This window comes from Microtus pennsylvanicus, chromosome 19, assembly GCF_037038515.1.
Source record: "Microtus pennsylvanicus isolate mMicPen1 chromosome 19, mMicPen1.hap1, whole genome shotgun sequence".
Taxonomy (NCBI): Eukaryota; Metazoa; Chordata; class Mammalia; order Rodentia; family Cricetidae; genus Microtus; species Microtus pennsylvanicus.
Window position 1 is genome coordinate 16,183,207 of NC_134597.1, and position 25,561 is coordinate 16,208,767.

The 25,561-nt window shown below is 41.6% G+C and overlaps 1 protein-coding gene across 2 annotated transcripts in view; it reads right to left on the bottom strand.

The window, feature by feature from the left end:
- The window catches only part of Tspan12 (tetraspanin 12), a 101,107-nt gene that overhangs the window by 60,202 nt on the left and 15,344 nt on the right, over positions 1 to 25,561 (bottom strand). The window contains exons 1-3 of one of the 2 annotated variants that reach the window (XM_075953563.1): positions 10,727 to 10,827; positions 10,328 to 10,483; positions 9,220 to 9,355 (exon numbers count right to left, since the gene is read on the bottom strand). In XM_075953563.1, coding sequence (XP_075809678.1) covers positions 9,220 to 9,285 — 66 coding nt within the window. In that variant the 5' untranslated portion in view covers positions 9,286 to 9,355; positions 10,328 to 10,483; positions 10,727 to 10,827. Of the gene's footprint in view, positions 1 to 9,219; positions 9,356 to 10,327; positions 10,484 to 10,726; positions 10,828 to 25,561 lie in introns of those variants that run through there. The other variant, XM_075953564.1, reaches the window with a different exon arrangement.

Here is a 25,561-nt window from a genome sequence, read left to right on the forward strand (position 1 = left end):
GGTCAAAGGGACTTCTCTAAGGTGCCTGAGATCTGAAGAGCCGTGTCAAGTTAATTAGGATGGAAAGGATAAAAAGAACTTTCTAGTCAAAAAGAAAAGCAAAGGTTCCAGAGTGGAAGGCAGCGTGGTACGTTCAGGAAAGGGAAATTGCTCTGATGGGAAGGCACACGCAGGCAAGAGTCAGATGACAGATAGCCTTGGAAGCCACCTGAATAAGTATGTCCTTGATCATGATGACAATGGGAAGCCATAGAACCCTGAACTCCAACTACGAATCCCACTTCTGTACTTTTCAGTAGATGACTTTTGGTACGACATTTAATCTTTCTTTGGTCTTACTTTTTCTTCACTTTTAAATGATCATTAAAAAAAAAATCTGTGTTAAAGGAGATTCTTTTGATGAAGTGGACTCAAATCTATTACCTATGATTATCACATACCACTTTCGACCTGAGGGTTTCTCTTGATCGTTCTCAATGTAAGAATCTAGACTGTTCCTAAGTCAGTTCAGAATGGAATTACCAGATACGTGAAGGTCTACCAAGAGGGCAGCCTAGAGAATCACTGGACGGCCATTGTCAATCTTGCATGTCTAAAACTGACCTCAACTCTGCTTGCTCTTTTGTCCCCCTCCCGGTGTTTACAGGCCCTAGTGAATGGGATAACGAGCCCTTCAATCACCTCAACTGGCAACTTGGCAGACAGCCTGAACCTCTCCCTCTTCCTCACTGGACATTTAATTAGTTTTGAAGCCTTTACATGGTTCCTGAGAGGCATCTGGCAAATCCCTCCCCATTTCCTGCTGCTTCCGGCTAGTTCAAGCCCCAGCCTCTCTTGTCAGGATGTAGCAATCATCTCCGTAAGATATCTCTCCAGCCCATAGACTCCTAGTCCACAATACAGACTCAAGCATGCTTCAGCACACAGCCGTCCCTATATTCTTCCCAACTCCAACTGTCTTTTCCCTGATCTCCCTTGAGAGTGAAGTTTAAACGCCGGCAGCAGTCACACAAAGCCCTTTTACTCTCTCTTTAAAATGTTCTTCCATTGTGTTTGCTGGCAGATTGTTCCCATAGTTGACCAATGATGGGAGCCCTTGCAAAGGGCACCGTGCATACCTCCCGAGGTCCCATGTCTGTTCTTGCAGTTACTCTGTCCCGCCCTGGCCTTCCAGTCCTCAGAAGCAAAGTAACCTCCACTTCTCCTTGGACATCAGCCCAAGCCTCAGTTAAAGTGGAAACACTGTCTCCAGGCTCCCTCTGAACCCACAGCACTCAGAACACTCTTGCTGCAGTTCTGGGGAGCGTCTATCTCAGTTCCTGCTTTACCTGCTCAACTGAAGAGAACTCACCGAGTAATAGGGCCTCATACTAGCTAGGTGCGTGGATGGGAAAATAATTAACTACATGGAACGTCTTCTGCTTTCTGAGCAAGCCGAGTACTAGAGATCTTTAGCAAACCAAACATGCTGACGGAACTAAATTTCACTTGCTAGAAATTTTCCATAGGAAGATGCTGGCCAAATGACAATGTAATGACTTACAATGCGGGTCAGAAACTAGTAGAGGAAGGCTTTAGATGGTTCGCTGTACATTCTACCGTGTTTCACTGTGTTATGCTGACAGGTGTCTAGCAAACACTGCAGCTGTACCTAGGACACTGGTCGAAATACATATCAGCGCCAAGCCGTCTTCCACAGCAAGCAAGCACCCTTGACAATAAATGACTTAAATGCCTGAAAACAATCTCATCCTCAAAGAGGGATTTTACTCACTGAGGCTGAGAAAGTGGTAAGGGAAGGCACAAACGGAGCACGGCTACACCGAGGAACAAAGCCAAAATGAGACGGAATCACTTCAATAAGTCATCCTCACATTACCTAATCAGGAAGTGTAACTTACAGGAACAGCTCACTCTCCTAACTCCGTCGCCGTGTTTTCTGTGATTTCCCCAAATCAGTTCTTATTTTGTTTTAGACTTACATTTTCTCTTTTTGGACTAAGCATATAAAATACTGTACGTATTTATCGGGTATTCATATTTTAATTTACAAATCGGATGCATATGGATCAAATCAGGAACATCGTTATTCACCTGTTATTCAGGATCTCCAGTATTGTCATGTATTATCTAAATATTAAGAAAAGATGTAGAATGTAACACAGGCATTATTTCATAGAAATGCATTTGTCATTTGCTGCACCCAGTCTTGTAAATAAAGTACCTTAGCTAGCTCTCAACAAATAATACCAAGTGTGTTCAGTTGAGGAGGGCATGGTCCATTTTCTCCTGAATCTAATTATGGCGGTAAGAGTGTTAAATCAAGTTGCTTTGTAAATCAAAACTATGCGTGCATTTACATGTTCTTCGTTGTGTTATGAAACATCTACCTATAGTTTGCACGAACTAGGTCATTGCCGTAAACAAAGCTTCTAGATTCTTCAACTGTTTGCGTAATTCACAGAACACGGCAGTGGCACAGATTCTCTACAGGAATGATAGATGTCTTTCCTTTGTGTGTCAAATCTGTTTGCAAGAATAGAATGTCAGCAAGATCTAGCTCTTACTTCTCCTTCTGTCTCCACAAAGAGCACCCAGACAAACGATCAGGCTTTCGGGAGCATCATCTCCCTCCTCTTGTAAATGCTGAAACTGAAGTGAGAGCTTGACTTCTTTAAAAGCTGACTTTGTGTTTACTTAAAGTAAAATAAATTCTTGCTGGTTTGGAGGCCAAAGCGAATATGTTCCCAGGATACCTCCGCCCCCTCCCTGCATGCCTTCCCAGCTTTCCTTGTAGGAGTGGGTGACAGAAGATGGGAGAACAGATAAAACTATTGGACGACATCTTAAAGGAATAGACAGTGTTAATAATGGCCAGAAAAGATTGAGAAATTACTCACGGGCATAATTTAAGCATAGACTCTGTAGTCAGAAGTGGCAAACAATAGCACTTAGAATAACAAACAGTTCAGAGAGTTTCATACATCATCGATCGTGTTTGCTGGCAAATTGTTCCCATAGTTGACCAATGATGGAAGCCCTTGCAAAGGGCACCGTGCATACCTCCCGAGGTCCCATGTCTGTTCTTGCAGTTACTCTGTCTCTCCCTGGCCTTCCAGTCCTCAGAAGCAAAGTAACCTCCACTTCTCCTTGGACATCAGCCCAAGCCTCAGTTAAAGTGGAAAGACTTTCTTCAGGCTCTCTCTGCACCCACAGCACTCGGAACACTCTTGCTGCAGTTCTGGGGAGCGTCTATCTCAGTTCCTGCTTTAACCTGCTCAACTGAAAACTACTCACTGACTAATAGGGCCTCATACTAGCTAGGTGAGTGGATGGGAAAGTGATTAAACTACATGGAACGTCTTCTGCTTTCTGAGCAAGCTGAGTACTAGAGATCTTTAGCGAATTCAAACACTCTGACATAACTAAATGAAGGGAGACCATCTCTCCCTACATACAATGACTTTCACTCCCTGGATCAGAGAGACTCACTTTTAAGTCTCGGACGTTCTGATATAATTAGTGCAGACACCGTCTTCATTCTCAAAATCACACGAGTTTACAAGAGAATGAATATGGTCACGGACGAAGGGGAGATTATTTCATTCTGCACTATAGTTTAAGGGTGTTGCAGTCACCTAGTGGGAATCGACATAATCCAGAATCTACCACCTACTCCACAAAAGCATTCCATGAGATACACTCAAGCCTGTGACAGCTGAAACACAATGTAGTTTAAAAATAGTAGTTTTACCTAGATTAATTTTTTTCATAATGAAAATTTATTTTTAAAAGAACTCAAAAAATCAGAGTGTTTTTTTACCCCTAATTAGAAAGAGAAAAAAAAGAAACTTGAATGCCACTCATAGTATAAAGATATACTATGATATACTATATACTATGATATATAAAGATATATACAGAATATCAATCTCAATATGAAAAACAACTATTTTTTTGGAGTCAAACTCCCTCTTGCCAAGAGAGCAACATTTTATGGAGCGTATGGTAGGAAACCATCTCGCCACCTATTCTGACATCCAGAGAACATAAGGAGAATTTCTCCCGTGGCTCCTGTTACTCCATCTATCCCCGACCCAACCCTAAACCATGAACAAGATTTTCTGCTCATCTTTCGTCTTTTTGGTCTCTTTCCATGGTTAATCAGGGAAAGTCCACCTTTAGTGCCTTTTAAAATGGTAAGCAAACGCCAATGGCACACATACGGTAAGTGAAACGGGAGCTAAATGTTACAGAAAGGGTAGTTTGCTTTTAGAAAATTACAAACAAATACAAAGTGTTTTTCACTTTCACCAACTTTCAAAAAAAAATCCTACTTATTCCTCTTTATAATAACAGGCACCTATCAACCAAGAATAATGCCCAAATCAGAAAGTTACAGAATCCATTCTTAAAACAGAAGAAAGCTTTCATTTAAGTGATGTGTCCTTTGAATGGGAAGACTGTGATGCTTCAGATAAAAATAATCTCCACCCCTCCGGCATTTTGTGCAGTAAGAAGCATCATCTCCAGAGAGCTCCGCTGCAGAGATCCAGTGTCAGTCACTCCCTATGTGCAGCTCCCCACACAGCTGCCCGACACCCATTAAATACTAGGCAACTATCAGAGTCATCCAGAGTCTGTCCTTTGTCCCTGGTCAAGCTTCTTCATAACTTGGAAGACACTCAACAGATGGCAAGTCAGAGCGACAACTCCTCAGGGATGAAGAAAACGCAGAGCGCTGGGGTCTGAGGACCTGTGGATTGCTTCCTCTTAAACACGGCGACACCTCACACTTAACAAAAGTTAAATACTCAAAAATCTATGTTTTTCCTTAAAGATTTTGATTCTGAGGATAGCAAAACAAAAATTGCATGGGATGTCTATGTTTTCCCAATTAAGATGTATGGTTCTCTTCTTCATAAAAAAACAAACAAACAAAAACCCTCAGGGTAGGGTGAAGGAGACTAGTGCCAATACATTAGATAAAAGGTATGAGTATGTCAATTTACAATGTGAAGTGTAGAAGGTTCTACTTTGGAGCCCTATTGGCTATCAAGGAAAAGTGTGCCAACTCAAAAGAGAGAGAAAGGAATAAGCCCCCTCTCTACAGTAAGGATGTGAAGTCTGTTTTAGGGAATGGGCTGCAGATACCACATCTTGTACCTTGCTTGTAACGCCAATGATAACGAGAAGCCAGCACTTGTTCCAGCTGGCGAAGAAGGAGATTGACTCGGACCAATCACGTGGCAGAGACAATTCATTAGCGTGATCAGCGCTAGCGTTCTAACTTGGTGGCAGAGTACTCGCCTGGTAGGTCCGAAGCCCTCAGTTCAATTTCAGCTCACACGTGTGAACACACACACACAGGTATACATGCATGTACACAAGGGCACACAGGGAAGCTGAGCCTGAAGTTTAGCAGCATGCTCAGGTAATTTCCGTGCACTCTGTGGCCTGAGAAGCAAGTCTGGAGGGCTTGGAACGGGCAGGTGGATAGCCAAGCCTTCCCCACCGAGGACTTTACTTGACATGACTGGGGACACATTCAGCGTGGTTCCCAGCAGGATAACTTTTCTATTTTCTACATATGGATAAATAAACAAAGCTGGACCTGGGCTTCCTGTTCTGATGCTTCCTAGCAAGTTACTGGAATCATCTGAGCCGGCTTTCTTTATCAGAAAAAAAAAGGAAGGAGAAAGAGAGAGAAACACAGAGACAGAGACAGAGACAAAGAGGGAGAAGCCCGTGAATGGGCCAGTGATGAACACTAGAGTGAGCTGGCCAGAAAAGGACAGTATTTTTTTTAATATTTGTTTATTTATTATGTATACAGCATTCCTTCCATGTACGTGTGCAGGCCAGAAGAGGGCACCAGACCCCATTACAGATGGTTGTGAGCCACCATATGGTTGCTGGGAATTGAACTCAGGACCTTTGGAAGAGCAGGCAATGCTCTTAACCTCTGAGCCATCTGTCCAGCCCAAAAGGGCAGTATTTTGCTTTGGTTTCTCTCTAGAAGATTTTGCCAACTTTCCCAAAGTAGGAATAATTATTTCATACGATTTTAACAAATATCTCACAAGGTTTAATTTGTTGTTGTTTATCCTCCGTTTGTTTTGATTTCTGAAACAGAGCTTCATTTTTTACCCAAGAACTGGCTTAGAATTCATTACCTAACGGGGCGGAACTTGAATTCACAGCAATCCTCCTGCTGTCGGTCTTCCTGCTAGGATTGCAAGCGTGAGCCGTCATGCCTGGCACCGTGGATATTTTTAAGTGAGTGAAAAATAAAAAAAGAAAAAAACCTTGGGGCCCGCACCATATTTCAATTAGAAAAGGCTTTGTTACACAAGCCTCTAAATACTTGAGTTCAACTGAATCCACATACAGGTGGAAGAAGAGTCTACAGAATCATCCTGTGCTATCCACCCACAGGTCAGGACACTGTCAGAACCCGCCTCCTCCCCCCCCACACACACTTTAAAAAACTTCTTAAAGTCTATAAGACAAAAGAAACCTTCGCCAAGAAAAAGAAAGTGTTAGCGTTATAGGAGAACATAAACCCATCTACAGAAAAATTTTGTAAAGGAACTATAGAAAGATTTCACTACCGTGCAACAACAGATAAAATCAACAAGCAAGAGGAAACCTCAATGAGAACAAAGCAGGTAATGAATATAAATACAAGAGAGACAGCGCATCCAAAATTATAAGCAAGTAGATAGGCAGGTGGCAATCCTTGCAGGTATTGGAAGAAGTGAAAAGTGAAGTAATAATATCACAAACCTTGAAATTTTCAAGATGGGTTAAAATTGAAAAGTACAGTATTCCTAACAAGGTGGCAAGAGATACTCTTGTGCAAAGAATAAGGTATATTGCTGGCTTTATTTCTGAGCTAGAATTCCGAAGCAAGGTTACTGGATCATAAGTACTGTGGTGGAGGTGGCTGGAACAGCGGTTCTAATCAGGACAATAATAACCACCACTCCTACTACCAGGAAGGGTAGCAATCCACTTCCTGTTTGTCTCCTTGAGGAGATTAGCAAGACTGTGGTAACTGCACTGGCCACCCGGCTTCTAAACTAAGTGCCAGTGTTCTGCATGCTCAGCACACCCCTAAAAATACGGGGGCCCTTTTATCTATTTTAAAGATAGAAAGCCAAGGCATTCAATTTACCTGGTAAATACACAATAACCACATAGGAGCTACTTGGTATTTTCGTATTTCATGGATGTTAGCTGCATTTCTCTCTTTGTGTTCCTGCTCTCATCGCAAGCGTTTTAGTATAAACAAACTCATGTCAAGGACAATTACAAAAATAATGAAATAAATCATGAACGTATATGAACATTTGGGTAGCATAAGCAAATGGCACTTCTCTCTGAAACCCAAATTAGAGCACAGGGAGACGTGATGGATTGTTCCTGAGGAGAGACCCGAGGGGGGAGAACAGGGCTGGAGACAGAGCAGGTAGCCATCTATATAAACACGCAAATCATAACATCCATACTCTTACAGTCAGAAAGATGAAGGACAGGCTAACTGTAAAAGAATAACATTTTGAAGTCCCTGGTAGCATAAAGGGGCCTGCAAACGGTTAAGGGGGTGGGGTGAGGGTAAGCAGATTTCAGTATTCAGAAGAGCAATGCCTTTGCAGAATGATTTAGGTATTTTCCCGAATTGGAAAAAAAAATAAGTAATTTCTCCATTGCTTTATTTTTTTTTATAGACCAACAAACAGAAGATCTTGTTAATGGGGAGGTTCAGAGGTAAGTAAACCCTGCTTGCTAAAGGCATCGTCTAGGTGCCAGGGAGCTTAGCCCTGTCCCTGGCACCACCATCGGAATAGCTGACCTCTGCCATGCCATTTAAGTTGCTCTCAGTTTCCTGATTTACAAAGAAAGGAAGTTCAACTGGGCCTTCCATAAAGGTCCCTTCGTGAGGAACTGTAACGGTAACAAATCTGTCACTCGAAAGCAAAATGTAGGCAAGTCAAAACCTAGCAATAAGAGTAATAATTACACATTTCAGGAGAAACAGAGTTCATAGACTTAAGAGCAAATAGCTAAACCAGTAATTTGGTGACCCTCGTTAAAATGTGTCCTTTTAGAACTGAAGAGACCATAAGAACAATTGGTGATTTTTCTACTTCCAAATGCCGAATGGGACTACTCAGCGTTCTAATTTTCGCCCTGACTTTTTAAAAGTTGTCATTTTGGATACTGGTCAAATGACTTATTAACGACTTAATTTGTCATCTTAGAATGATGTCAATTGTAAAGAAACTTTTTTTTTTTAATGCCATCCTCTAGAGGCCAGATATAATCGCTGCTGGGAAAGAAGGGGGACTGGCCAATGCCAGGCAGACGACAGTCAGACAGAGAAATAAATAAACTGCGCGCTAAAATTTCCAGCAGGAAATGGTGAATATAAATTACTGAAAGGAAACAAAAGCGGCAAAAGGGAATTTGCTTAAGCTCGACAGCCTTCTGAAGTAGCATTCACAGTTGTAATATTTAGATCTTCCTAAGCATTATAAATAATACACTATGAACACTTTATGTAAGCATGAAGTGTCGCTAACTCACACAGCATAATTTCCATGGACTTGTTAAATTTTATGTATTTTGTTTCCTTAAATGACTGGGTTTTTTTTCCAGAAGCATACATGAAATTCCTCAAACATCCCAACTTAGCAATAGTTATGTGAAAACCACCTTTTAGAATGTATGGCATTTATAAACCTATCCAGACTTTTGATAGAATCTCTAGGTATGAGTCCTTCTAAAGACATATTAACACCATTTGCTGCAACCAATTTATATAGGCGCAGAGTTATGACGTAAAGAAAAATGTAAGGCTTGCACAGTTATCTAAAAGTCCTGCAAACTAGCAGTTCGCGGGTAGTATGCCATAATTCTCTTATCTACCAGTACAGGAGCGTGCATTTATTTATATCCTCAGATTAGCTTCATGTCTAATGTTACTGGCACTTGTATACAAGGGCGGACTTTTTTTCTAATTACACATGGAACTTGAGCTAGATCAAAGGCATTTTAAGAAGGTCAAATTTTACTTCTCTGCAAAACAGAGGATGTGATCTCACGTCATTAATTAATGCTGGGCCATGCCCTTTGGCGCCTTCTCTGGTGGTGCAGAAAACCGGGTCCAGCCATGCCCAACTGCTGGGATGGTGGAACTAACTGTAGGCTTACCCAAAAGAGCAGGTTGAGGGCGTAGAGCAAGCAGCGCAAACACTTCACGGAATCTTCTCTGGCCATTGTGAATCTCCAGAGGGAAAAGCCCCATCCTTTCACCACATCCTACCGATCCAGGCAAAGCAGCCGCGATCTGCAGGAACAGGCACAAGCAGAGAACTAACTTCATAACAAGTGCACCCCTCTGCCAGCCTAGTATACTGCTAAACCTCAGATGGGTCCCAGAATCCCCTAGCGTCCTCTATTCCAGATATCGTCCCATCAAAACTTATTTGTTAGAGTCATAAAGGGAACAAGACACCTAAAAGTTCTAACGTGGCCTCAGATAACACCTGCTGCCCAGAGAAAAGGCTGACTCTCGGGATGAATGAAGGTGTACAGTAAAGTGGTTCCCAGGAGACCTGCCGCGCGGTCTTCTGCATTCTAATGAGATTTTCTTTGCTCCTTCCCAAGGGACAGCAATTGTTCTAAAGGTTACAAACCTTTACCTCTCTAGAGATGCCACGGGCATCTCTCCCAACACACAGACACACACACACACACAGAGAGAGAGAGAGAGAGAGAGAGAGAGAGAGAGAGAGAGAGAGAGAGAGAGAGAGAGAGAGAGAGAGAACTGGAGCAAGCTAGTGCCCTTCTCTTCTCTTCAGGACAATTTCTGGGTCTCAGCTCAGCGTTCCCCACCCCACCACCCGGTCACACAGCCCGGGTGTGAACTCGGGGGACTACAGGGGGCGCAGCGCAAAACTAGGATTCCGCCCCGGGACTAGGGTTTCTTTGGGAGAATGTGAGAAACACTGTTGGTCGTCCGGGAATAATGGATGAGCCTGGGGCGGGGTGGCGAATAGCCGGGAAGGGACTTCAGGGAATCAGGGTCGGCGCAGCTGTGCCCACTCGGGTCAGGTCATTCACCCACCCCCCAACCTCAGGACCCCGCATGCCGCTGCGACCCTGAGGTCCCTGCCGCCCGCAGAGCACAAAGCCCGCGCGGTGAAGCAAAGCCACCGCGGCCGCGCGCCCCCGGCAGGACGCACCGCGCAGCGCAGAAGCCACTCGGCAGGCAGCCGGGACCGTGGGCAGGAGAGATGCAGGACTTGTGGCCACTCACCTTCTGAGCCGCGCTCCAACCGGGGGACAGTCGGGGACACACGGCGGACACTCATCCGGGCAGGGACACTCCTCCCGGAGAGCCAAAGGGCGGCATTGGCTCCAGCAGCAGACGCTTCCTTGTCTCACTCTCCCCAGCCGTCGCTGTCGCTGACTCCTGGGAAAAAGAAAAGGAAAAAAAAAAGTCCCGGGCAACAGTCGCTGGAAAGTCTCTGCTAAGCCACCTCCCAACGCCGCTGTCCCTCCCAAGTCCTCGCCAAGTCCGGACGAGGCAGCCGCGGCAGCCAGGGCCAGCTGCACAAACTCTCAGCGCATGCTCGGCCGCTGGCTGCCGGGTTGGGTCCTAGTGGGTGTTTCTTGTCCCTCTCACCCAGAGTGACACCCCAGAGGGATTCTTCACCTCTGTAAGACAGAATGCTGGAGAAATAAAAAACCTGCAAAGCAGGGAGGAGTCCTCGCAGCAAGTCCCTTTAAAATGGTGTCGTTGCAGGAATGGAGACTGAGTTATAAGCATAAGGAAACAGGCTTTTATTATATGAAAATATTTGTGTTTGAGAAGGGGGGCCACGGGTGGCCCAACCTAATTCCTGCAATGAGAGACTAGTTTTCACAACCTTTGTGAAGCCGCCTCCTGTGACTTGTCATTAACGTGGTGCCCTGTGATCCTTATTGATTTGTGCACGCCCCCAATCAAAAACAAATAAATATATAAATATATAAAACACAGTTCTAACCCACTCCACTCCACTAATACTAGCAAGACCATCAATGTATCCTATCCAGGCTTAGAATTCGGCTAAGGAAAAGAGCAGTCAATTCTTTCAATTAATTCAAATTTTCTCGAATTTCTCTTGGCTGTGCTCTAACTGGTGATTTATCTCAAAAGGCACACAGGGTAGTTAGTCTTCAGAAACTTTGTGGTACTTCCTGAATTTTTAGTTTAAAAAAAAAAAACAAGGTGAAATTCAGGAAGTATCACGGTAACCACAAAGCATCACTCCAAACCTAGCTTCTATTTCAGAAGTAAGAAATTTCACACTGAAAAATTTAAATTGCCGGATCATGCTTCTCCCCCAAATAGATTGAGTTTTATCCCTCACAACAGTATACATTGCAGTGATCGTCTGTTCCCACATCTAATAGCAAATAAAACGTCGCTTATAAATGTGAGTTACCTGAGATCCAAGCAACATCATTGAGGAAAACTAATAACTGGCGTCCTCAGTATAATTTGCAGCTGTAGTCTGTGTCTGTCATCACCTGTCAGCCACGTGACCAAAGTGACAAGAAGACATGGTCTAAATTGGTTGGAACTGAGGTCAACACCATGAGACAATGTGGATGCCCAGGCCTAGGCTAATAGCATTCTTCCTAAACAAACCGTAAGACACTCAGCCCTAAAAAGCATACAAGAAGTGCAGCCATCCACACAGATTGCCAAGGAGAGCGTCCATCAAATGCCTTGAACTCCAGCCACCCGGTGACAAGAAAGCTGCCTTTATCCTTCACCAGTGGGTTTGCAGGCGACAGCGGCCGCCTGAGTCACAATAAAGACAGCTGAAAAAAAATTACACCATTCAAATGCTGCTGGTGCTACACCTTCCTGAGAGATATAAAATTTCCCTCCTAGAAGAGAGGCTTTACATGAAAACTGAGAAAAGGGATGCCAACAATGCTCAGGTCTCAGAATGAAAACTCCCTCCCGTTGTTAGAAAACTGGTCACCTACCCTAGGATGATAAAATAATAAAAATAGATAAAAAATGCTTTCGAGGCACATGTGTCCCTTCTTTCCACAGGAAATAAGGAATGTAGAACCAAAAGAAAGTCAACGTAATAGTATAACATCATCTCTTAGTCCAACCAGAGTTCACACTACTGCCTGGAATCCCAGCTGTCTGTCTAGAACAACAGTTTAGTGGTTCTCAAGGTCCCTGTGTTAGGATCACTTCCCGGGAGCTCTGAGAAAAATCCTGAACTTCAGCACACTGAATTCGGAGTCTCCAAATGGTGGCCTTAGTGTGCAATTTATTTCAAAATTCTCAAGGCAACTTAGAGTTTAATCAACTTCAGTATGAAAGACCACATCACTTTTAGAACACAGGGCAGTTGGAATGGCCTGCCTCAGTTTGACCAGTCTCTACCCTCATTTTGCCCTTTGCCTCTAGAGCCTGAGCAAGATTCCCTACTGGGAAGCCTGACAATTGTATTCTGTAGGCTCTGTAGTTTCCTCAACCACATTCTCTACATGGGCACCGTGACCATCTGAGTAAGGAGCGGCATATTCAGTATGCATAATCTACTCATTGCCCGGAAGGCAGGAACCCATTATAAGGCAGTATGTGCTCCATTAAGTATTATTTGAGTGTGTGGCACTTACTGTACCTCCCCCCTGCTGAAGATATTAAAAACTTAAGTCCCTGCTTGCTGAGAAAAGACCGAACAGTTCCTTTCTGTTTATTTATTGGTAATAATATGAATAAGATCTGCATTTACAAGCGCTCTTTTCATCAGGTCCTGAGTTAAGAGCGAAGCTCAGTCATGCGGGAAGACGGGCACAAGCTCTTCTCAGCACATGGCACTCCCCTTGTGCACAGCTTATCCTGCCCACTCTGCTCAGCGTAGAGAGGAAGGAACAGCGTAGGTGTTTGGTTGCGTGAATGAACGAGTTTTGCTGACTTCTGAATGTAAAAGGCAGTTCTTCACCATCATGAACCAAAAAAGGCTAACGGGTTGCTTTTATTAAACAAGGCTTCTGTACACAGCACAATGGCTACTTCCCACAGTGACACATGAACTTCTCAGAACCATGTTGGCATACTGAGACTCAACCGACCTCTTGAGGATGGTGATGCAGCAACTAAAGGAGTCTCTAAGATTTTAGTTATTAAATAAGGTTTGCCTTCCTATTTCCACTGTTAACCTTGGTGTGTGTGTGAGTCGGGGCGTCCCACTGGCAGGCTCCAAGAAGGAAGACAGATTGGTCATTTCCTACTGGCTCTATGTCAAACACACATACATACTCAAGCTATGAAATATAGTCCGACCTTTATCTTTTGAAAGTGCATGCTCAATAAGACCAAAAGAGCCTTCCTCTTCTTTGTTGACTCAAGTAACCTTCACTGTACTGTAAATTTAAAATACCCAGATAAGATGCAAGGCATCTGCTGAGCCTGGTAACTTATGCCTTTAGCCCTAGCACTCAGGAAGCAGAAGCAGAAGGATCCCTGTAAGGTCCAGGCGAGCCTAGACTACTTAGTGAGCTTCAGGAAAGCCAGGACTACATACTGAAACTCTATCCCAAAAATAAAAATAAATTTAAAGGGCAAAGTATCTAGTCAGATTAAAAATTCCAAAAAACAAAAATGGGCCCACTAATACCACGATGCACACTTTCAGTGTTTGCCTGAATTTGTTTAACTGATGAGTCTAAATTTCTCTTAATTAAATTTGAACATATATACAATTGGAAACTAGAAATTCTACCACTGCACTAAGTAAGAAGGGCGTTTTACTTGACAGTGAACAAACACAGCTCCTTTCCTCTGTAACAGTCCTGGGGGCAGGTCTTGTCTCGCCAGCATCCTTTTTATAATGATGCTCATTTAGCATCTTCTGACACTTGTGGCATCTTCTGAGATGTATCATCCCAGTGTCCTTGGCCATTCCATGTCCTCCTAGCCACAAAGCCACTTAGTGAATCCAGACTTCATGTTCAGTCACCACTATTCCTGGAGGAAAAAAAAAGAAAGTACTTCCTTCCTGTTGATCTCTGTAGGGAATACAGAAACTTCCTCGGAGGTAGTGTGGGAAGCTGTCACTCCTGCCTCACTCCCTATGACCGTGTTACATTCGCATGAATGAACTGGTTGCTAACAGTAAGTATGGTTTTACCGTGATGGATATTAAACCGATTAGAATACAGTCTCGGCCCCTGAGGCAACTCTTGTCCCAACTTCAGAGATTTTGAACTCATTAACTAGCAGACATTGAAGGCACAACACCGCTGTACTCAGGAGGTGTCCACAGGATCATTATTAGAAACGTAGACCAAAAAGAGTCGAAGTTCCAGAGAAATCCCAGCTCTCAGTTTACAACTTCATTGGCACAATGTCTTTGCAGAAAGCAAAGCTTACAAAATCTAAAAATGTCTTTTCTTTATGAAAAAAAATCTAATTTCAGTTATTTAAAATAAATAAAAGGAAAGGAAAGGAAAGGAAAGGAAAGGAAAGGAAAGGAAAGGAAAGGAAAGGAAAGGAAAGGAAAGAATAGCGGTCTAATAAACTACCAGACACCAAGGTCCTCTTTCCTTAGTAGGGCTGTTGCACAGCACTCTCTTTTATCAGGACACCAGCTCTTGGTCATGTCCACAGTACCACAACTAGAGACAAACTGAACAAGCTGCGACATGCCCTCACCTTCTGCCCCTTCAGTTCCTACTCCAACTGGACAATTCATAAAATGTCTATTCATTTATAATACTGAAATGTTCGATTTTTACAATGATGCTCATTTAGCGACCTCAAACACAGATATGCTCATTCTACCATGTATAAGATAACTACTGTATGCAGTATCAGCTACAATTTTGGGATTAGAATTTAGACTTTACACAAATAGTGCCATTGGAATTTAAGTTTTCTCTTATTATATGCATATCTCTGTAGGTCCGTGTATACGTGTGTATAAAGGTATGTATATGTGTGCTTGTTAGCCAAAGCCATATATCCTGATCCAGAGTTATAATGAATTTCTACTTCATAGTTCATAGTGTGGATGCACACATTATTGACTGAAGGATGGGGAAATCTAATGTCTGTTCTCTTTTTGGTGGTGATGTCATGCTTACTTAGATGACACAGATGCTTTCCATTATGTTGTATCTTTTTAGGGCTGATTTTCTCTCGCAGAAAGCAATATAAACTGACTACTAATCTCAGGAGGAATGGAGAGGGTGATCACCTGCCAGGGGCATAGGAATTCCATAGTGAAACTCCACAGTTAATTTTAATGACGTATGGGTGTTTCCATCATTGGAGTACATCTCTTAACTTTATTATCAAAGTAAGCTGCCTGACTAGCTGGAGAACAGATCTGGAATGTAGCAGGATTAGTTTGGAAAATTTGTAAATATTTTCCAAAATAGCTGGTAAGAATTTAAATATGTTTGGTTGCTTTTTTTTTATTTTTGGTGTGTGTGTGTGTGTGTGTGTGTGTGTGTGTGAGAGAGAGAGAGGGAGAGAGAGAGAGAGAGAGAGAGAGAGAGAGAGAGAGAGAGAGAGAGAAAGAGAGAGTTTTCTACTTAAGTTTTATGTGTCTCTTTTACCTGGCTGAAATCTTCCCAAGCCTGCCATATGCGATAAAATGGTTCCTATTTCCAGGAAGGAAGCTTAAGGAGCAACAGCAGCCAGCCAGGGCTGGAGAGCTGAGCATAGTGTCACTTCATTAGCTGGGTCCCCACGGCCATTCCTCATATCAGACGTGTAACCGAGAATCAAACAGGAAACTTGTGCTACCTAAGCTGATTCTCTCCCCCATTTTCCTTTCCCGGGCTGTCATGAACTTACCTATAGAAAGATGGCGTCACACACTCAGTGCCCCCTTTCCTTCTGCTCCACATCCTTCAAGCTGTTATGCTCCAAGTCTCCCAGACAACCTTACCCAGTCCGCAGCGAGTCAAGCTTTCACAGGCAGCCTCATTTCACTCAGTTATGAGAGCAGATGAGGACGGCCAGAACCTAAAATCTAAACCAATCAATTAGAGTGTGACTGGAATTTGAGCAAAGACTCATCAAAAGGCGGTGTAAATTCAGGCAGCCAAGCGGAACAGAGTATGAGGGGAATGTACTGGCAAGCCCTAGGTGGAAATCTCAGCAGGAAGGCAGATGGCAGTCAAAGAGGCAGGGCAAATGGTGGAGGGCAGGTGCCCTGGCAAATGAACAGAACTCAGGAGGAAGGGGGTTTGGCAGAAGAGAGAGAAAGGAAGAAAGAAAGAAAGAAAGAAAGAAAGAAAGAAAGAAAGAAAGAAGACAGGAAGGAAGGAAGAAAGAAAGAAGAAAGAGAGAGGAAGGAAGGAAGGAAGGAAGGAAGGAAGGAAGGAAGGAAGGAAGGGAGGAAGGAACGAAGGAAGGAACGAAGGAACAAAGGAAGGAAGAAAGGGCAGGAGGGAGGGAGAGTGAGGAAGAATGTAGAAAGTCTCCCTGAAGCAAGAGTCCCATTCCTACCAAGGTGATTTAGATACTCTTTGCCAAGCCCAAGCTCTGAGACTGATCCTCTTTGTATCTTAGCCCATACAAAGTCAGCAAATAAGGTTGAAGGGAATATTTTCTCAAGCTTAATTTTAGGAATCCAGTATTCTAATTGTGAAAGTTTGCAGTCTCTGGATTGAAGATCTCAACGCTGGGCTAAGAAACTTGTCATGAATTTAGAGCCACCGAGGGCATGATGAGATATGTGTCTGAACAATAGCGCAGACATCTGAGGAGAGGGTACCTGTTTGTAGGCGGTGCTTACACCACTTGGTAGGGATGTGATAGAGACTGCCAGCTGCCTCAGTTTCCTTATCTGCACAACTGCCCCCTGAAGAGGACATAAAGGTTGTGTAATATGTGAGTGGCCTAAATTTAGCTGGGGTCACACTGTCCTTGGAGGTTTAAATAGAACAGGCTAAGCCACTTTCCTGTAAGCCATGGGTAAAAATGCTTTCACCTTTCACTCCCTTTGGGGATTCAAGAATGGGGCAAGAAGAAGGAAATGCCTGTAGAGTTCTGATGCTGTTTATAGACCATGTCAGCTCCTGCACACCAGTCTTCTGTCAGAAGGTGACAACTTTTTGGGAAGTTTCCCTTAGTACAGCCATTACAATCCATGCTCACTGCAGCTTTTGACTAATGTCTCAAAGAATTAGAAGGGGCTTCTGTAGCAATACACAGACCACTCAGAACAAGCCTTAGCAACTCTCAGCATCTGTGATCTCTGTGTTCCCTGTAGCCCCTCTCTCTGGAGTCTCTCACTGACTAAGAGAACTTCAGCTCCGAATTCCAGGTAATTTCTCAAACAGATGCCATAACTATCTCTTTTATTTTATTATCTGTCTTTACCCTAGAATTTTTGGCTTTTACATAATCTTCTACTTAAGAAAAATAAGGAAACTTTTTCTTTTGTATTGTTTTACAGTACTTATATATGATAGGAACTATCTTTAAGCATCATATAAATACTGACAATTTAATACTCTGTCCATCTCAGTCCTGAGGAAATTAAGCAGATCATGTTAAGTAAAGGCAAGAGACAAAAATGCAGTGCAAGGCTGTCTATCCCTACAATCCTCGACGACCTAGTAATCCAGAAAAATACATAGAAATAAATGGCTGTATAGTAATTAGGAATAGTATTTAAATATCATTAGGTAGGATGTGCTCAAAAAAATCCGAGAGAGAGAGGAGATAATTTCTATTGGCAGGACTTAACAAAAGGATCAAACACTAGCCTTTTAAGGAGTCTAAGGGCAGAGGAAACACTAACTATTCCATTTGCTTTTCAGACATGGGCAAACTCTTCACTATAGTGACCATTCTGATAACTCCTATAGAAAAAAAATTTCCTTTGTTTGTGTGTATAAGCCAAAACAGTGTGTGGTGTGGTGTGTGGGTGTGTGTGTGGGTGTGTTTGTGCACACATTTAGATGTGTACGCATGGAAGATTCTTATTAACATGAAATAAGCTTATCCATTGGAGAAAATTTAATAAACACGCATTTTTATAAATACCGAACCATCCTAAAGGACTTGACAAGGGGGGAGACGTGGAGCACAAAGACACAGAAATACAGTGGAAATGGAAGGAAACAGTGTGTATGAGAGAGAAAGGAAGGGAGATGAAGGGGGAGGGGCATAGAAAACAGCTAGAGACAAAGTAAAAAGGAGAAAGAGGGAAGAGAGAGAAAACAAGGAAAAAGAAGAGAAGAAGGAGGAAAGTAAGGTAATACAGGAAGGAAAGAAAATGCCATGACTGCTGCCGGAGAGTTGTGAAGCCAGCCCTCTTTGTTCCCGTCAGTCACTTCCTGATACTTGTCTCTGAAATGCTAGTCCTAACACAGCTGTCCCATCACACAAGGTAGAACAAGGGATCAGTCTCTTTTGCTTCCAGGCCTCTCCAGACTGCCACTGTGTCCCAGAAGAATATTCATGACTCTGACATCCATTCTTAGAAACCTAAACAATTAGTACGATAAGGGCAATGATCTTTGATTCTATAGATAATAATAGTTCAATGTTTTCAAAGAGAAAACAGGAAAAAGAAAGAAAGAAAAAAGGAAAGGAGCGTGATTGGTCCCAGGTTTCGGCACCAGATGAATAAAAAAAAGAAATAAGAAGAGAAAGAACATGACAGCTCCGAGGTATGATGGAGGAGGTTTATCACAGCTATGGGAGAGAGCAGAACTTGAGTCAGAGAGAGCGGACATGACCCTCAGCCATGAGAGGAAAAGGGGAGAGGAAGCAAGGGGAAAGACAGAGGAACCAGGTGCATCAGCCAGGAGGCCCAAAGAGGGTAGAGTAAAAAGACCAGGTACCCAAACTGGTTGGATTATATAGGGAAGAGAAGCCCAGCCTCTGGGATGGAGAAGTTTAGGGTAGGGGTTGGAGTATGCCGGGGAGGGTAGGAGTATGCTAGCTACCCTGTAAAGGGTAGGCATTCAGGTTTGCAAGGAGGACCTGGCAGCTGGAGTCAGCTTTGATATATTAAATAGGTGTCTCATCCATTTTTTTATGGAGACACCCCTCTCTCTGTTTTGAAGGGTTTCAAAGGTACAAGATTAGTGTACATATTTTCTTTACTTCAAAACAACAATAACAAAAACTTCTTATTTAGGAGAACATCAGAAATGGCCCATTGTTAACAGGTCAAATATCCATGGCTTTCATGGGTATATTTAAGAATATTAACTTTAAATCAGCTTTTCTTTTTATTCTTCTTTGGCTTTTCAAGTTTAAAATAGGTATAGTAAAATAGATGAAGCACCTGTGTTCATATTTACTTATTATGTCTTTTAGACCTGGAACATTCACCATGAGTGTAATTTTACTTTATTAATATGGGTCACACAATAGTTATTGGTTTGCTCTTCTAACCCATAGTCAAGTGCATAAATCATGATGCATTTAACCTATCCTCATTCATTTACGGTGCCAAATGACAACAATAATGGATTTTTTAACTTGAAATTCATCACAAAATAATTACTGAATCAGTGTTTTGCAGGAACTCGGCGAAGGTGTCCTTGTGGTTTTCAATTTAACAGACGAGGGAAAAGTGTGATTTCTCAAAAGACATGCGTTCTGCTAAAATTCACTGGAGAGTTCCAAGTGTTGTTACAGAATATTTGCATACACTGTAAAAATGTGTCTCCGCCTAAGGAACTTTCTGATTGGTTTACTAAAGAGCTGAATTGCCAATAGCTGGGCAGGAGAGGTTAGAAAGGATTTCGGGTGGAGAGAGAGAAAGAACGGTAAGGATCAAGGCACTAGATTTCACCTGAGAGACTCTGAAGAAGTCAGGAATACAGTACAGAACAAAGGTAACTGAGCCATGTGACAGAATGTAAATTAATAAAGAAAGGTTAATTTAGGTTATAAAAGCTAATTGGAAAAAATAAACCTAAGTTAAGGTCGAGTTTTCATAATTAATATTAAGTCTTCATGTCATTATTTGGGGGCTGGCAATCCAAAGACAGTGCGATAGGAAAAGATTACTATGAAATGTTTTAGAATTATTTTCATAATGCTAGGTAGTAAAGCTACAGTGAATTCAGCTAGAAATATCAAACACATTTCAAATCTTTGGCTCATTCTTAAGTGCCACATCCCCCACTTGGCACCCTGCATTCTCCACATGATTATTGCAAAGGAAACACTTACCATGCCCTGATGAATACAACAATTACAACACAAAAGAAATCATTAATGCATCAGAACAGAAAGACTATGGCCTGTTAGCATGTAATTAGGCTTCTGCTGCAATTATCCTCCATCTGAGAAATTTTCTTAATGTAGAAATGATAAAACAAATCATAAGCATTCACTTCATTTAATTAATGAGAGCTAAAGGCACGTTTAGTTTAATCTGTACCCTTTTATATGTTTTCTTAGGCATCTTAATTGTACAAAACCTAAGTATGTTCACATACTAAATATTTTACAATACCTGTATTCCAAAACCTTTTCTAGGCACCCTTATCTCCTCACCTCAAAAACCTGTCCAAATTTCCATTGTAGGTGCTAATTGTAGGTATTGAAGCATTAGAAGAGGAAAGAAAGGATTTGTGGGGCACCAGATGAGTGAGGTAAAAAAGACATATAATGAGGCAGAGAAGGAAGGAGAAAGTAGGAGGAGGAAAGTCAACAGGGGGTAGAAAAGAGATGCTGAGAGGAAGAGGAAAAGAAATGGAAAGCCAAGGATGATGGAGGAAGGTCATTGGCTAATAAAGAAACTGCCTTGGCCCATTTGATAGGCCAGCCTTTAGGTGGGTGGAGTAAACAGAACAGAATGCTGGGAGGAAGAGGAAGTGAGCTCAGACTCGATAGCTCTCCTTTCTGGGGCAGACACGATGAAGCTCTGACCCAGGATGGACGTAGGCTAGAATCTTCCTGGTAAGGGCACCTTGGGGTGCTACACACATAAATAGAAATGGGAAATCAAGATATAAGAATTAGCCAGTAAGAAGCTAGAGCAAATGGGCCAGGCAGTGATTAAATGAATACAGTTTGTGTGTTGTTATTTCGGGGCATAAACTAGCCAGGCACCTGGGAGCAGGGTGGCAGGAATGCAACCCGCAGCTCCCTCAACACAAGGACACAGGAATAAGGCAAGAAAAAAAATGGAAAAGTAAGCCTTGATGACATGGCTTGCCAGATGTGGAAATGGGGACACAGAAATCATGCTGTGTTCTTATTGCTCAGCAGGCTACCTAAGCCCATCTTCTCAATCATCCATCATCTGATGTGGGATTTCCCCCTGTATGCTATGAATATGTTTTAATGCCATTAGATAATAAAGAAGCTGTGTTGGGCCTATTGCAGTGCATAATAGGGCAAGGTGGAAATTCCAAGCAGCTAGAGGAGGAGAAAGTAAGCACAGTCAATGAAAAGTCACATAACCACTACAGGAGACAGACTCCAGACACTGGATGGAACCTTACTGGTAGGCTACAACCATATGGTGATACACAGATTGATAGAAATGGGTAATTTGTTACAAGAGCTATCTAGAAATATGCATAAGCTAATAGACCAAACACTGTTTTAATGAATACAGTTTCTGTGTGCTTATTTCAGGTCTGTGCTGGGAAAAAAACAAGCAGTCTCCACCTACAGATTGGCATGCCAATGTGTGCTGACTACATCCATGTAAAACCTAAGAAAGCTTGGAAAGGAATTCTGGGTAGAAAAGAACAGAATTAAGCATGGCTTCTTGGTATCCAGCAATGTTTGGGTGTGGGGGATGGGATCTACTTGCTGGCAGTGAACAGGGGTGCCATAGCTCCTTTAAGAGAAGTCTTCCTGATTCAGTGGTAGCAGCAAAACAAAACAAAACAACAATAGCAAAAATATGTGGTTTTGAAACGGTGGCTTCCTGATTCATGCTGGCAGCATGAACTCTGACTCAGGAGGTCAAACATTTAAATGGGGTCTGTGAACTGTGTAGTACAAATTGCTTAATTGTGACACAGACCCATTGCAACCATGAAGCTGGAGCAATGTTCATGGTTCTCAGAGGCAGTAAATGTGCCTCTGCCATGTTGGGCCAGGTGAAATCAATAGGCAATGCCTTGGAGTTGGTCCTAGCCATTCCCACTTATCATTTAAAGGGGAAAAAGTGCTCCTAGTCAAAAAATAATTACAGATATGCACGCAATAAAGACAAATCTAGATGGAAGAGACCTCTACGTGAGTCATGGTGTTGGATAAATATACATAGGCTTGGGAGAAGGAAGAAATAGTTATAAAAATAAGCATTTTTTAATAAAAGAAAGTCTTTAAAGAGATAAAGTCATAGATTAAAATAATCCATGTAAAGATGGAATATGCTCAGAGAGTCTTATTATGCATATCATTGTGTTTTTTCTTTGAATTCTTTGACTACAGAGAGATATTTGATTCTGGGAACTACTAAGAAAAACCAATAGATATATTTTAAAGGTATCTTGATTCAAAATCTGGGTCTAAGGATATCTTGCTTTGGAAAAAAGGTTCTGTTTTTATTTCTATAGAGGATAAGAACCTGTGGAATCCTTCCAGACTAATGTGGTTTGATGGGTCAAGACCCACTGAAAGATCACCATGAAACCCCCAAACATTTTGCCCAACAAAAATCAGAATGCAGTTGCCCAAATTCCCTAAATGATTGTTTAAAAATGCTTGTTTATATTTAAAGGGGGATATGCTATAGATATTTTCATCGGTATGGATCTTGTTCTATTGCTACAAATTTAAGGTCAATCTTGTTATATGTACATTTCTGCTATTGATTAAGATATTGTGTTTGTGAAGCTCATTTAAAAATGTAATGTATAATTAAGAAATAAAGGTTAGTAGATAATCACATATAATAGTCAAGCTTGTAGTCATGTTAGTTAGGTTGTCGAGATATATAGATATATATTTCTGTTAGATAATCTTCAACATTTTCAAAGAATTACAGAATATGGCATTTAAAATGTTTTAATAACTTAGGACTTTTTATGACAGTAAGACACATCTGCTCCTGGCAGCACCAGTCTACTTCAAGAGGATGATGGGAATCGAAGAGGCTCCTTATGGAGTTTGTTAGCTGTTAGGAAAAGAAACTGCTCTTGCCTGGACTTCTTGATAAATTGGACATGCAGAAGTCACAGAAAAATGACTGCTTAAATTGCATAAAGAAGGTGAGACAGTTCTTCAGGGTTCCTGTTTCATGAAAGAGTCTGCCTGACATTTTAAAAGACACAGCGAAAAGCAACTGATGAACTTTATCAGTACACGGCATAAAAAATCTTCAAATTTCCTGCTTCATGGATAAGTCTGCTGGATACTATGGGCCTGTAGCCTGAAGATGGGTGTCCCATTGTTACAGAAGAACTTTAAGTGACTGTTCAGGCAGCAAGATGTCTCTGTCAATTCTAGAGTTTTTGGAAGTTGCTTACAACGTACTTCCTGTTTACTTAGGTAATATATCCTTCCAGAGGTTTTGATGAAGTTGCAGAATAGAAGTTACAGTTTTCCTGAGTTAAGATAAAGGATAAAGTACATGTAAATATTGTAACTCTAATTCTTGCTTGATAACGTGTTATACGTAATTTTACTATGTTAAAATTAAAACCTTCCTTTTATTTAGACAGAGAAAGGAAGGTGATGTGAATTCCCCACTGTATGCTATGAATATGTTTTATTGCCATTGGTTAATAAAGAATCTTCTTTGGGACTATTGCAGCATAGAATAGGGCAAGGTGGGAGTTCCAAGAAGAGGAGAGAGTAGGCAGAGTCAATGAGAAGCCATGTAGCCACCTCAGGAGACAGACACAAGATGCTGCACAGAACTGATACACAGATTAATAGAAATGGGTTAATTTAGGATATAAGAGCTAGCTAAAATCTGCATAAACTAATTGGCTAAGCAGTGTTTTAATTAATACAGTTTCTGTGTGTTTATTTGGGGTCTGGCCAGCCGGGAAACAAAAGAGCAGCCTCTGCCTACAATCATCTGCCAATCTCTCAATCTATCTTTATCTGTCTGTAGGTCTGTCTAATATGTATTGTCTTTGCCTGGCCAACAGAAGAAAGTGATTGATGGTATTTTTGTTTTTCTTTTGTTTTCTGTTTTAGCAGCCATTTCTTTTATATTTTACTTTCTTTCTTAGAGGTTGTTTGTATGTGTATGAGTGTTTTGTTTACATAGATAGATAGATAGATAGATAGATAGATAGATAGATAGATAGATAGATAGGAGGGAGGGTGGATGGATACACACACACACACACACACACACACACACACACACACACACACACATATATATATATATATATATATATATATATATATATATATATATATCACTGTGTACCTGCTGTTCATATAAGCCAGAAGAAAGAATGAAATCCTCTTAAACTGGTGTTAAAGATGGTTGTGAGTCATCGTGTGGATATTAGCAATCAAACCCAGTTTGTCTGTAAGAGCAGTCAGTGCTCTTAAGTGCTGAGCCATCTCTCCAGCCCCATTTTGAGCATCCTTCTGTCTCTGGAGAAAAGTGCAGTGAAGACTAAATCTGGCCTATTATTTTTCAAGAGATAAAATTCTACAATTACCTAACAGTTTATTTTCCTTCCTCTATAACCAAAGGAGCTCTGAGTCACCCCATTGGACTATTTCTTCTGCCAGAACTACATTCCTACTGCCTCCTAAAAATGTGGTACTTGATCACTAAGGTCTGTAGGGACGATCAAAGAGAAGTTAATTCTGTTTCAGAAAATATATGTGCCCTATTTTGCTTGGTCAGGGCATAAACTCTGGGCATGCTGAATAGAACTACAAACGAGATAAATTCAAGAGCCAGTGCAGAGGTCTTGAGTCCTTTCAACTTGCTTACAACTTTAAACAACTTCCTTTATGATCTATGGCTAGAGAAAGATTATGTTCCGCTAAAAATCATGCATGGAAAAACTGTGCTAAGTGAGTTTTCCCCAAATTTTCAGGTAGTATGGTCCTGAAATATTTCAAATACATGCATATATGTATATTAAACATGTGGTCAGTCTTACTGGTACATGCCTTTAATCCTAGCTCTTGCAAGACAGATACAGGTTTATCTCTGAATTTGAGACCAGCCTGGTTTACAGTGCAAGTTCCAGGACATATAGAGCTACACAAGGAAATCATGTCTCTAAAACAAAAACAAAGTGTCTCAATATATAAATGGAAAATTTATTTGGACTTACCAAGTCACTTGATAATAATTCAGTTTTGATTATGTATCTTAAGTACAAAGAAAGTCTCAAAAGAAGTAGGGCTGAAATGTTTTCAATCAGAATTAATAATTATGAAAATAATATATTATGTTGATACAAGTGGAGATTATCACTTCTATAAAAAATATGCTACATATCATTATTTGATGTTTTCAATGAGAAATTTTGCCTAAATTTTCACAGACCATATTCTTCTAGCATGCAATGATGTGACCAAAATTATCATTAAAATCAT